The 14618-nt window shown below is 42.2% G+C and overlaps 1 protein-coding gene across 1 annotated transcript; it reads right to left on the minus strand.

Annotated features, from left to right (window-relative positions):
• Positions 1-290: 290 nt before the first annotated feature.
• On the minus strand, positions 291-7862 carry SDE2 (SDE2 telomere maintenance homolog). The gene is made up of 7 exons (XM_042446822.1): positions 7705-7862; positions 5391-5508; positions 4981-5092; positions 4210-4379; positions 3349-3457; positions 2191-2539; positions 291-933 (listed from the first exon to the last, which is right to left on the minus strand). The coding sequence occupies exons 1-7, from the start codon at positions 7810-7812 to the stop codon at positions 718-720; spliced, it is 1182 nt and encodes a 393-aa protein (XP_042302756.1). The 5' UTR covers positions 7813-7862; the 3' UTR covers positions 291-717.
• Positions 7863-14618: the final 6756 nt, after the last annotated feature.

The following is a 14618-nucleotide window of genomic DNA, read 5'->3' on the forward strand; positions in this document are numbered from 1 at the left end:
TCACATGCACAACCAGTACAGTTTGTTTGTCTTTTTCTAGGTATGCAATGACCAAGGTTTTCAATATAAAAATTAGAAACAGTACTGGTAGTTTTTAGTATATACGCAATTCATCAGCAGTTTAAAGCTGCAATTGTTGTTTGCTGAAAAGACCCAGACAAGGTTTATTCACAAAATGTGCAAAAAAACCTTCTTGAAGGTCATGCTGCCCCAGGCTGATGAGTAACATTTCTTATCTGTCTGGATCCTCTCAAGAACGGTTGTGCTAAATATCAATCCCACATCTGAAATTGGGTTTGAGGAGGTCCCATGACTTTGGGTTTTATTAATTAGTAAGTTAGGACATAGCATGTACAGTATTTAACTCTACAGTAGTCCCTCATGTTATTCCACTGTGTTATAGGATTTAAAGTTTGCCCCTTATTCTCTAAGTAAGCAGGCTAAAATGAACCCAAAGGCAAATCAGTAGCAACCCATTACATTCTTCTAGTGGAATATCAACAAAAATCAAAAGACAGGGCAAGTCTGCTGACAGGTAATCCTAACTATCACTTGAAACACATGCACTATACAATTGTAAGTTATTCTTATAAGAATTGTATTTACATGAATGCATCTTCACTTTTAAAAAAAGATATTACACATTACACAAAATAGCTCAATGTGAAAAATCTTGAAGAAAACTCTAGATGTAAGAAGGAATTCCAGCATTAGCCTCTACTTCTTCTTCTGTTTCAAAGGCTTAGCAAACAAAGCAGGATCAATCTGATCTCTAGACAGACCTCTCACAGAGAACAGTCGTGCTGCTCTTTCCTGTAAAGTGCCCCCACATTTCAGTCCCAAAGCCATCAGTTCAAGCTTCAGCTTGTCTAGTCCCAGAGTTTCCAGTTCAGCAACAGAATTGAAAGCCAGTAGATCTATCATTGATGTCTCCTAATAAAAAACACAGAAAAAAGAGTAAAATATGTATCTCAGTTACATAAGAAATGACAACATTTAATAAAAAATGAAACTGAACACCTTGAGTGATATTTTATGCATTATAATGGCTGTTTGTGTTTAAGTGATGTGAATATCCTTCAGAAGAGTCAAAAATGTTTTGCTTTTTATCAAAGTCTTTTTAATTAGAACCAGCCATGGGTAGAAAATGATCTCCAACATCTGCAGTCCCACCCACAGACCCTGAAAGCAGAATCACATTCTTTACTGAAACTTTCAGGGTCCAGGTATAAATCCATTCTAGTTGTAAAATCACTTTTAACATCAGAGGTGGCAGCATTTCTGTGAAAACATTTACTCTCTCTTCCTCAAACAATGCATTTGTGAACACGTATTATGAAACAGAATAATTCCAAATGACAAGACTGTAGAAGAAAATGGCAACCTGGTTGACTGCCAGCTGTAGTTCCACTTGGACATTTTAACTGGCCAAGAAATTCTTAAGTGTAAAAAGTGACTTATCTAAAAAGACATTCTCTTCTTCACTTCCTTGACCTTTCCAAATATTGTAAAACATTTACAAAAGCCCTAGAGAAAGTAATTACATTTTCCTACCACACTTGCCTATTCAAAAAAGCCAAACACATTGGTTTTGAACCAATTAGGGCATGATGGTTGCAAGACAACACCATTGCAGGTCAAATTAGTAGGGTAACTTTCTCTGGCTACAAAGATGACTTTCTTCTATCCCACCCACCACTAATGTTAGACTTGTATAAATTAAAAGACCTTAGAATGCTATCACTCTTGCTATCACAGCCAAAGTGTCATCACTCATGCACAAGAAGTAGTTATTAGCAGATCTGGATAAATCCGAAAGTTTTCAAAAATATGAAACATATATAGAAGAAATAGTAAATGCAGAGGATGAGTCCCCAGAGCCCAGTATGGACTGAATGTATTAAGTGGCCATGGGACATTTTCTGGACTATTTAGGAGGAAAAGAAGGAAAACAGCTCCCACGGAGGAAGAATAAAATGGATGGAATCCGTGCTGTAAGATTTTATTCCAGGTCCTACTTTTTTCAATACTTTATTCAATCTTTTTTACAGTTTACTAATGCATCATGGGAAATGAAAAGGATAGATAACTAACAGTACAAAAAGTTCTTGTAAAAGTTGTGCAGTATGGTTCAAAACACAAAATGAGCTCATCTACAGAATCAGAAGTAATTTCTTATACAGTACTTACAGTGCACTGTAACTTGCTCACACTTGATACATTTGTTTCTTTTTCCTCCTTTAGGGTCTTGGCTGCTTCATGGTTTTCATCAGCGGCACTTTCCCTAGGAGGTTGGTCCTCTGCCTGATCTGTTTTAGCATCTCCCATGTGTGACTGCAGTTTTTCAGCTGTGTCAGAGACTGAACTACAGCTTACAGAATCCTCTGAACTGCTGGGACATTGTTCTGTCACATCACTCATTTGGAGATGGTTGCCAGTTGATGCCGTACAACTTCCTGATGTGGTAGGAGACTGATCGTCTTCGCTGTCATCACTGCTTTGTGAACCATCCGACTCTTCCAGTCCTTCCACACCCAACCTGTGGCAATCAACAGAAATTTGTTTATGATCTCAATGGCACACAAAATGCAAAAGCCAAGAACTTATTTGTTCCACAATTATAAAAGCAACACAAGTTTGTCCACAATGAAAACAGTGGAACATCAGTGTCAGCGATACTTTTCCACTCACAAGGCTCATACACGACATAGCAACTTTTAAGATAATTGAGGAGCACTCAAAGTACTCACAACAGGAAAATCACTTGCACACCCAAGCACAAACTACAAAGACATTGTTCCCATCCAATTCCTAATCATCCCAAAGGGTGTCCTTCAAGAGTAATACTTGGGTTATCCTGTTGTAGCCATTACTGTGAGAGCCAACATGGTGTAGTGATTTGAGAGCTGGACTATGAGTCTGGAGACCAGGGGTCAAATCTCTGCTCAGCCCCGGAAACCCACTGGGTGACCTTTGGCAAGTCACAACTCTTCAGCCCCAGAAAACCCCATGATAGGTTCACCAAAAGTCAGAAATGAAAGGCACACAACAAAAGAAAAACAACACTACAGCTCAACAGTTGAAAAACATACACAAAAATCTTCTATTTTCCCTACAGAGCTGTACTGAATATAAGAAATAAATGTGTTGAACTGTGAGAAATTATGAATGTGTTAATGGCTTGGATCCAAGGAAGAACAGAAGAGCCAAGAAAACCCCATTCCATTAGCACAATACTACTTGAAGTTCTTAAGGTCTCGACCACTGTACTGAAATTATTTTTTATAAAGAAAGCAATTCCAAATGGTTTTTGAAAAATACTATCAATTGTGTCTTCCCATATCTTACCAAAAGCATCTTTTCTTTTCTGATGGTACTCCCTTTTCAGACTCATTTGACCGTTTTCGACTCTCAGTGCTTTCTGGTGATACCATTGTGCTAGACGAAGCCTGCATGCCTAAAATAAAGAAATAAATCAGTTCTTGCTATCTATTCTTAATATTTTACGTTCTACGCATTTTAAATGAAGCTTAGGAATTGCATCACAAAAGGTTCAGGCGTAAAAAAAGTTTATGTTGAACTTCTAAAGTACTTCAAAATTCAGACTCAACAGGTTCTATTGCAAGCTATTATGTTAGCAAATCTCCATGATACTGAAGAAGCCAAGTCGATGGGAATAAGGGCCCAGGACACTATTTACATGGTTAAAGCTCCTGTGACATAGAAATTTAGTTGTTGTGAAGCAGAGAGAACAAGAGAGCCAGTGATGCAAGGTGGAATGTTTTGTTACTTTTCACAGTTCTGCGGGAACTAGAAGCGAGATTTCCCAACACACAGCCCCACATTTTTAACTACTACACCACACTGACTCCCAAGAACTATGAAACTGGAACATCACTGCCTCAGAACGTTTACTTCAGGACTTTCACGAAGCAAACTGAACAAACCCTTATATAAATTAACCTGCACCAATTAAGTCTATTTTCTGGAAGTCTTCTATTCGGAATTTCTCAGAAATCCCATATGACTACAAAAGCCTGAGATAAGGCTGAGAACAGAACAGAACAAACAAACAAACAAACAAAAAAGCATAACAACACATGAGTCATTTGAAACTGCTTTACTGAAAAACTATTTAGCTACAACAAAAAAGAGCCCCAACAAATGAGAAATACTCAAATTATAAATGAGCAACATTTTCAACTCTACCTTTGAGGACAGAGTCCTCTAGCCTCTCTGCCATCTCATGACATTGCTGCTGGTAGTCGGGATTAGTGAAAAAGTGCTTTGGCTCAGTAAGTTTGCGCTTCAGCCTTTCTAAACGCCTTTGTTCCTTGTCTGCTTCACGTTCTGCTTGCTGCTTCACCCACTCAGCCATTCTGTAAGGGAGAAGAAATTGAATGATGCATTTCAGTGTGTAAACCCTTCTAGTCATTTGGGCCATTCACCTGCATATCCTACACAATGCATGAAAACTTGGTATTTTTCTTGTAATTGATGGGCAAGGGGGTAATATTGAGAGAACTATGGAGGGAAAGAATAATCTTCAGAACATTTGATTATTGTAGAGAAAGTTAGAAGAGGCGTGATAGTTTCACTCTAATCCTTCTTTGAAAACAGCTTTTCAAGTTACTTGAATGCTTTAAGCAGGTTATCAAAGAGTTCCATTTTCCCAAAACTTAGCTACTTTTCCACAATATTCTATAAATGGACACAAGGCAGTACCAACAAAAGCTTCATGATCGATCACAGGGGACTACAAAGAACTACAATCATCACTGAATAATTTTAACTAGTCTTTTGAAACTGAAACCAAATATTTCTAGTGTTTCTTGAATGATATCCATTGGACAAATATTCTTCACCAGTCACATAGGGACTTCCAATTCACAAGATCTGCAATCCTCTTCAAAACCTAACAGTGAAATTGCAAATATATGGTCATTTCTTTATTTCTGAGATAATAATAAAAAGCCTTACGCTTTTTCATGGTTTACATCCCGAAGTCTCCTCCCACTAAGATCTCTGCAAGCTTCTCGGTTTGTCGTTTTCTCAATTTGAGCACCAAGTGCACGGAGCATAGACCCAAATCCTAGGGAAAAATAAAAACACGTGAGTGGCAGAAATACAAGAATGGAGGCACTTCAGACAATGACAATATTCCACAGATTGATGAATGGTTTTCTAATAGTATAATAAATAGTATAATTAAATAAATGGTATAATAAATAAAACAAATACAAAATCTACAAAGCAGTCATACTTTTATTGAGCCATCACCAAAGCACAAAATACATCATGCATGCTTTTGAAGCTTTACTAGCTTTTTCATCATGCAAAGATCTTACTGTAAGTTGACATTTAAGACAAAGAAGCAGCAATATACCCACCTCCCTTTCCGCCACACAGTCTTGGTTCCAGGCTGTAAACACCACCATCTTGTAATTCATCTTCTGAATTAACACGGCAACCATTGTACTTTATATAGAAGTGATCTTCTGGAAGACCCTAGAAACAGGGAAACACACACAGTTAAACACAGACATCATTTCTACACCTTTAAGTGCTTTGATATTTTAGTCTACAACAATTAAACAAATTGTTCAGAACAACATATAGGAAGCTCTTTATTATATAAGAAACATGGGTCAAGTGTTTGAGTCCTTCCTCTCTTGTAGGACACAGCACATTTCCCAGTGTATGCAGATTGATGCAGCACAGAGCACAGGAAATTCTGTACAGTTCTGTGATGTGACCCTTAATGTTTAGGATTAGAAGATTTTCTTGTATAACTGAATACAGTGGTACCCCGGGATACGAATGCGCCGCCTTACGAAATTTCCGGGTTACGAAAAAAATCCATTGAAAAAAACTGTTCCGGGTTACGAAGGTTATTTCGGGTTACGAAAAAAAATTTGGTGCTTTTCGGCGCTTTTTCGCACGAAATCGCGGCTTTCGCTATTAGCGCCTATGGCTTTTTCGGCTTACGAAGATTTTCGGGTTACGAACGCGGCGGCGGAACGAATTAAATTCGTAACCCGGGGTACCACTGTACAGATAATGGGGGAGGGGTGAATGGAAATACATCTAAGAAAAGAAATACTAACTATACAACTGTCCATGGCAGCAGCCTTTGTACCAGATATTATTCATGCAGTTCTGGAAAGGTAAATGAAACCAAACATTTTGAAGACTTTTAGTATGAGATTTTACTTTATCCAATTGTTTGTTCCAACTAGAGTTGACTTATTCAGAGAATGGGAATTTGGTTATATTAAATTCTGTAATCCAATAGATCTTCAATGTCTTCTAATCTTGAATGACTGAAAACAACATTTCTCAATTCTTCTTGTTGTTGTTTACCCTTGAGTGAACCCTGACTCTTGGTGACCCTGTGGATGAGGTATCTCCAAGATCATCTGTCCTCGACTGATCTGCTTCAGGCCCATAATTTTCCTGATTGCGTCTATCCATCTGGTGTGGGGTCTTCCTCTCTTTTTGCTACCCACTTCCTTTCCTAGCATTATTGTTTTTTCTAGTGAATCATGCCTTCTCATGGTGTGGCCAAGGTATGACAGCCTGAGTTTCATCACCTTGGGTTTCAGGGGGATTTCTGGTTTGATATGTTCAAAGACTCATTTGTTTGCCTTCTTGGCTCTCCACAGTATCTTCAGCACTCTTCTCCTGCACCACGTCTCAAATAAGTTGATTTTCTTTTTCTCTGCTTTCTTTACTGTCCAGCTTTCACATCCATACATGGTGATGGGGAATACACCGGCTTGGACAATCCTCACTTTAGTGCACAGCGTTATGTCTTTACTCTTTAGAATCTTGTCTAGTTCCTTCATAGAAGCCCTTCCAATTCCTAGTCTTCGTCTGATTTCCTGACTGCTCTCTCCATTCTCAACAACGTCTGATACAAGGTATGGGCACTCTTTAACTGATTTCGATTTCCTCATTCTCTAGGTTGAATTTAAATAGGTCGCCTGTGATCATTGTTTTTGCTTTCTTTATGTTGATCAGTGCCAATGCACTTTCTTCTTTTTTCTTAATACAGTAATTTTTTTCCGGTTCTGTGATGTTTTCCACTAGACAGTGGTCCCCAAACTATGCCATTTAAGACATTGTGGACTTCAGCTGCGAGAAGCCTCAGCCATGTTGTTTTATTGTTATTGCTTATAATTACGGTTTATAGGTTATGGTGGGTGGGTGGGTTTCTGGGATAATGTATTTTAATGTTTTAACGTTGTTAGCCACCTCGATTTTAAGGGAGCGGCGAGGAAAGTTAAATTTTATTATTATCATTATTAACCAGACATTAAAAATATAAAAAATAATAATTAAAAGGCGACATTTCTGTGTGTCTTCATGCCTTTTCCTATATTTATGGCAACCTTAAGGCGACCCTATCGCGGGCTTTTCTTGGTGTTCTCCTCCTGCCTCGCCCCTATTGACCAAGGGTCACGCTGAGCCTGCCGCCCACGCCTTTTACACAGTACCCCTATGGGCAAGTATTCCTCAACGGTTCCCTAGAGCAGTGCTTCTCAACCTCTGGGCCTCCAGGTGTTTTGGACTCCAATTCCCAGAAGTCCCAGTCAGCTATGCTCACTGTCCAGGAATTCTGGGAGTTGAAGTCTCACGAAGGACCAAAGGTTGAGAACCATTGCTAGACTCTCTACTTCTCTCCTACACCAGCCCCTTTACCTGCGCCTGACAACGAGCCCGGAGCAGAGCCCCGACCGACCGCTCTCCCGTTGGCAACGTCACCCGCCGCAGCGCAGAGTCCAACGGATCCCTGACGAGCGCCGCCATTTTCAGCCTCTTCTTCTCAGCCTCGACTTCCGGTATCTAGGTCACGTGGGGCAGTGACGAAGACGCGGAAGTAGGCGTTCGAAATTCCGTTGTCAGGAGAATTGCCTCGGCTCGCGTACCCTCTATCGGGTCACGTGACAGGAGAGGGCGCGCGGGACTGGGAGGGAGGGAGTGCGCATGCGCGCCGAGGGAGTGACCGTTGGAGCGGTCTGGAGGAGGCCGATTAAAAAGGGTGAAGTCAGGCTAAGGGGAATAAGGAGAGTGCTATGAACTTGTGCGTGCGGCGTTTATAACCGCGCAGATTCATGGCGGCTGTTCCCCAACTCCCTGCCCCTTTTGGGCGAGAGAGTATGATCTGCCTGCCTCCCTCCCTCCTTTCCTGTTGGCTTGGCAGCGTCACACAAAAACACACACACAGACAGCCCTCGAAGCTTCCGCTGTTCTATATCGGGCGGACATTTTCCTTGTCTTTCCCCTCATGAAGAGAAGAAAGAGGGGGAAGGAGGGAAAAGCCCCCCCCCCCTCGTACGGTTAAAAACAGAACGGCGCCTCTTTCTCGCCTGAGGAAAATGTGACATCCTCCCTCACAACATACTTGTAACTCGGCCCTCCCCTTTATGCCCCTCAGGCGTGGAAAAATGAAGCGGGTTGCTCTGTTTGTCAACACGCAGAAGCGCCTTCTCTTTTCCCCTCGTAAACCCCGCTCTTCTTCGCCCACACGCTTCTTCTTCGCAACCGCCATGTTTTTTCCCCCTCACAACAAACGCCAGCAGCTTGGCAGCCATGAGAGCCTCCGGGGAGGCGAGCTGAGCCTCTTTTCTTGACGGTGGCAGATATAAAACGAAGTTCGTTCTGTGTGTGTCACAACAGGGACAGCAAGGCCAGCCGCCAGCTGCATCCACACGGGAGAAATAACCCGGTTTGGCACCGCTTTAACTTTTCTGACTCAGGGCTATGGAATTCTGGGAGTTGGAGTTTGTTGTGGGTCCAGAGCGGAGCTCCGCTCTGGACCCCACAACAAACTCCAACTCCCAGAATTCCATAGCAAAGAGCTAGACAAAGAGTTAAAGCGGTGCCAAACCGGGTTATTTCTCCAGTGTGGATGCAGCTGCCCTTATATATGTGCCAGCAAAATCACAGATACACACATTCTGGCACCACACAGAACAGTTGCACCAGGTTGAAAGAGCAGCATGTGGAGGAGGATGTGGGGATGTGAAATAACCTCACACGGCCCTCCATAATGAAGGCTTACACATGCCAAGGTGTGGCCGAACGCCTCACCCTTGCAGTCGAAAGCCAACCTTCATAACAATCTGGGCTGAAGATGTTGACTCACTCTCACTCATTACGCATGAACCTGTGCTGAAATTTTGGTTCTCCTACCAAGCTGGAAAAGAATGCGCTGAGGATGTGAGCCAAAAATGGGTCCGTGAAGGAGATTGGGGGTTTAGCCCATGAATGTCCTGGAAAAATTGTATAAATACATGTAGCAGTTTCACACGTCACACAAAATCCACCATTAAAGCAGTCACAAAGAAGCATGGACGTGCATCTTTTTACTTTCAGAATTTCAGCGACGATGCATTTCCAATTTCGCTTTATCTGCACAACTGCATGTGATAATCATTTGCGCAGGTGGCTTGTAGCCGCCTTCAAGTGTACTGGATCGGGGCTGCGGCAACCGCACGCCGTGACCCCGATCTGGCCTTTCCAGGATGTAAAAAGGAACTGCAAAAAGCAGCTTGACAATATTAGCGTCCTGGAAAGGGCCTGATAGCTGCGGTGCCACAGTGTGGAGTGGCACATGGCATCATAGCACCTTGGGGGCGGAGTTGAGGCATGCGTCATCTGGACGCAACACCCCGACTCCACTCCCAGGCCAGCCTTAATGGCTGGTCTGCACTGCACAGGGCCTTGCTCACCATTTAAATGAGCTTTAATCTCTCTTTAATGCCAAAATCAGTCCCAGTGTGATAAACTCCCTAGAACAGATCAAGTCTGAACTGTCCCTGGAAGCCAAGGTGATGAAACTAAGACTGTTGTAGTTTGACCAGATCATGAAACATCATATATGCGCACCAGTGTGGCTTTATGATTGATACAAAGGCCAGCCAATCAGTGCTGTTCAAAGTCCTTTCATCTGAAAACCGGAAGAACAGGTTTCCCCTAAGCCTGATATGGAGATGATTATATGATTGCCTAAAATCTGGTGAGTGCATTTTTACAGCAGGTTCACAGCTGAAATTATGCACAGCTGTACACACCTTTTGTTATGACAGTTTCTACCAGAAGATGTCCATTTCTTACAATGGATTGCTGGTGTTTTAGTAAATTTAAAAGGCATCTTCCTTGAGATGCTATCTGCCATAATTTTTCATTACCAATAGTTAAAAATGTTTTTCTGTGGCAGAATGAGTCCTTCAAGTCACTCTATCACCAGCACCCCTGCTCAGGTCTTCCAGACAAAAGGTCATAGCTTACTTGATTGAATCTATCCATCTGAAAAGTGGTCTTCCTCTTTTCCTAATGCCGTCTACCTTAGAATCAGAGAGCTGGAAGAGACCACAAGGGCCACCCAGTCCCACATCCTGTGATACAGAAATACACAATCAAAGCACTACCAATAGATAGCCACCTAGCTTCTGTTTCAAAACCTCCAAAGAAGGAGAGTCCACCACTCTGAGGCAGTGGCCCGAAGTAGATGGGCCAAATAAAGCACCTTCCAGGCACTTTGGGGGTGTGGTGTTCAAACGATGCACACCCTCAAACCACCTGGAAGTTGCTCCAAGGCCGCCTAAGGTGGCCTAAAGCCAGCCAAAAAGAAGTGGCAAAAAGCCACTTTGCCAGTGGCCCTTTTGGGACTGCAGCAGTGGCTGGCTTAGGGATCATGGCATCTGGTCACTGTGGTCCCAGAGCAATCAGCACCGGAGCAGCCTCTGGCCACTCCTTCTGCCCCAACTGCTTCACCTCAGTGTGTTCCATTGTCGAATAGCTCTGTCAGGTAGTTCTTCCTAAAGTTCCTAAAGTGGAATCTCTTTTCCTGTAGCTTGAATCCATTGTTCCGTATCTCAGGCGGGGTACAGACTGCTGCTTTGCGGCGGTCTGCCGCCGCCGCCAGTAGGGCCGCGGGGGAACCGGAGCCTTCACACGGCCCGACTCCCGCGCGGACCGAAAAAGAAGCTCCAAAATGGAGCTTCTTTTAAAGTCGCGTTTGCGACGTAGCGAGGCGCCAGGGGCGCGCTCGCTACGTCACAAGCGGCGCAACACGTCTGGACGCTGTGCGTCCAGTACGTAAAGATGGCGGCGCCCATGTAGAAGGGGCGCCGACATCTTGTACGTATACAATACGTACTAGGGTTAGGGGGGTGCGGAAGCACCGCCCCTTCCTAACCCTAGTACGTATTGTATACGTACTAAATGGCGGTGTGTATCCCGCCCTAGTCTCTGAAGCATCAGAGATCGTGCTTGCTCCATCCTCAATATGATAACCCTTCATATATATATATATATATACCGTTCTCTAAGCTGCTGCTCATAGGGCATGGTTACCAGACTCCAGCTTGTCAACATTCTTATTGAACTGTAATGCCCCGAACTGGACACAATATTCCAAGTGAGGTCTGACCAAATCAGAATAGAGTGGTACTATTACTTTGATCTAGACATGGGACTCCTATTGATGCAGCCTAGAATTCCAGAGGCTTGCTAGAGAGGTTAAAAATAATAAAAAGGACTTTTTGTTATGTTCAAAAAAGGAAGAAAAAGCAAATGGTAGGGCCACTGTGTGGAGAAGATGATGAAATGCTAAAAGGGGACAAAGAAATGGCAAAACTACTCCTCACCACCTTCTTTGCCTCAGTCTTCTTTGAAAAGGAGAACAGTGCTAATCTTGGGGGAAATGGAGTAGATGATGCTGTAGGTAAAGAGGTAGTAAGAATTCTTGGCTATTTAAACAAATTCAAGTCTCCAGGGCCAGATGAACTACATCCAAGGGTATTAAAAGAACTGACAGAACTAATCTCAGAACCACTGGAAATAACATTTGAGAATTCCTGGAGAACAGAGGAGGTCCTAGTAGGCTGTAGGAGGACAAATGTTGTCCCCATCTTCAAAAATGAAAGATTCTATAGCAGACCATTAAATAGGCAGTCTGTAAATACTTAGAAAGGAATGATGACGTCAGCAAGTATACTTACACTTCCCTTCTCAGAGAGAAGAGTCAAGCTTTTCAAAAATTCAAAGAGTACTTTAATCAGGTCTCTAATAAATTTTGTTATAAACCCAAGAGCCTGTGCATTGACAATGGCAACAAATTTGTCAACGCTGAATTTGATGAATTTTAAAAAGAACATGGCATCGAGGATTAGACCACACAGCCTTATACTCCACAACAGAATGGTGTAGCAGAGAGAATGAAAAGAACTCTCAAGAAGATGGCACTCACCATGCTTTTGGAGGCTAATGTGCCTAAACACTACTGGTCTGAAGTCACTGTGTAACCAACTATCAACTAAATCCAATGATGTAAATCCATTTTAATTATGACATAGAATTAAGCCTACACTGAACTGTCAGAAGGTTTTTGGAAGCAAAGTATTTACCTACATTCCCTGATAGAAAAAAGACAAACTTGATTGCAGAAGAGAAGGGGGAATTTTTGTTGGTTATGCTAGAAATGCTTACAGAATTCTAAATCCAGATGGAAATACAATAAAATTAACAAGTGCTGTTTATGTCGATGAAAGACCACAGCCCAAATCTAATTCAAACCAAGATGTCTATCCAATTTATTTGCAGTGAAAGAAAATTCCCACCAGCAACCAGAGCATGCAGAGTTCTTTCATCCTCCAGAGATCTTACATCCAGAAGGGGCTACACCTGCGTTGGACCAGCCAAACGATGAGGAACCACACAGTATGCAAGAAGCGGAGCCAGGTATCTGTTCAGGTGATTGGAAAAAGATCAAAGGACTGCCAAAGACAGATTCTGAGAAGTGGGTGCAAGCTGCTAGTGAGGAGATGCAAAGACATGGACTTTGTTAGAATTACCAGAAGGAAAAGGGCAATTGGCTGTAGATGGATTTTTACCACAAAACAAGATGCAGAAGGGGAGATTCTGAGATACAAAGCAAGACTTGTGGCTAAAGGATACAATCAGCAATATGGTGATGACTACAATGAGACCTTGGCTGAAGTAGTCACACACACAATCATCAGAACTCTCCAAGCTGTTGCAGACTACAAGAAAATGAATGTTCAACATCTGGATGTCCACACAGCTTTTCTTTATGATCATCTGTCTGGGTTCCTGGAAAAGAACATCTTGTATGCAAACTGCAAAAGAGCATTTATGGTTTGGAACAGGCTGCCAGAGCATGGAGTGCTCTATCTTTTTTCTGTCTGCCAGATCTGGATTTTCTGGACTGTCTTGGCCTAAAAGATGCAAATGCTATGCCAACTCCAATGGAAGCAGGATTCTTAAAGGACACTAAGGAATCTGAACCTTTGAGAAATGGAGACAAGTATAGGACCATAGTTGGAAAATTCCTATATGTAGCAAACTTCCCCAGACTTGATACTGCAAATGTTGGAATCTTATGCAGAATGGTTAACTCACCTACTGAGATTTCACTGCAGTGAAAAGAGTTGCCAGATACCTAAAAGGAACTGGAAATCACAAACTGATGCTGCCAGCCTGTGACCAACCACAACTGATCGTCTGCATGGATGCAGGCTAGGCTGCAGACCTGGGAGACAGAAAATCAACCAGCAGAAACCTGATCTTCTATGGTGGGGGAGCTGTAAACTGGACTATTAAAAAGCAATCCACAATTGCAAATTCTTCCACTGGTGCTGAGTGTGTTTCAGCAAAAGCAGCATGTGATGAAACAAAATGGTTGCACAACTTACTTCTGGACTTTGGGATAACAGAGCCCAAACCAACAATATTGATGCAAGATAATTAAAGCTGCATCAAGATTTCTGAAAATGAAAAGCCACTCAAGAAGAATATTGACATTGCCTTTCACAAGGTACAGGAGATGTGTCAAAATGCACTAAAAATACTGCAACACTGAAGTGATGATTGCAGATATACTTACCAAGCTTCTACCAAGAGATCGTTTCCAGAGACTATGCGATGGGATGAAGATTCTTTCCATCGGTCCAAGAGAATGAGAAGGGGATTGAATTGCCAGAAGATTTTTTGCATTCTCTTTTCCCCTCCTTTAGATGGGGATTTCCTGCATGTATACCCTCTCTCTCTTTCCTGTCATTCAAATTTAACTATGTGACTTAGGTCACTCCCCATTTTGGGACATGCTTTCAAAGATTTTCTCCTGCCCTATTGTGTCCTCCATCTTTCTTCTCCTTCAGTTTTTTTTTTTAAAGATGATGAGATAAAGATTTCTTCTTTGCCAGAACTATTCACTAGCTAGATTAAGATATAGCTTCTATGTATATATAGATTATAGCCATTAGTAAACTTTCTTTGAACTGCAAGCTACTTGTGATGTTTTTAGGTCAGTCTCAGTTCTTAGGGAAGCATACCGGTAGTTAGACAAGGACACATTTCTGCTACTCTGCTAATTTAAAACTAGACCCTAACAGGCTTGGTTTTGACATTTTTGATATTTCAATATTTTTTGTTTCCTTAACAAAGGCTAAAGTCGTAGGAAACTTAAATTGCCCTACAATTACAGGAGTATTCTTGCAACTGGTGGTTGGATCTTGGACCCCACCTTCTGCTCAACCTGGTGGGGGAACATGTGGGGTAGGGGTGTGAAACTTCTCAGATTCACAGGC

The sequence above is a fragment of the Sceloporus undulatus genome, chromosome 1 (genome assembly GCF_019175285.1).
Source record: "Sceloporus undulatus isolate JIND9_A2432 ecotype Alabama chromosome 1, SceUnd_v1.1, whole genome shotgun sequence".
Classification (NCBI taxonomy): domain Eukaryota; kingdom Metazoa; phylum Chordata; class Lepidosauria; order Squamata; family Phrynosomatidae; genus Sceloporus; species Sceloporus undulatus.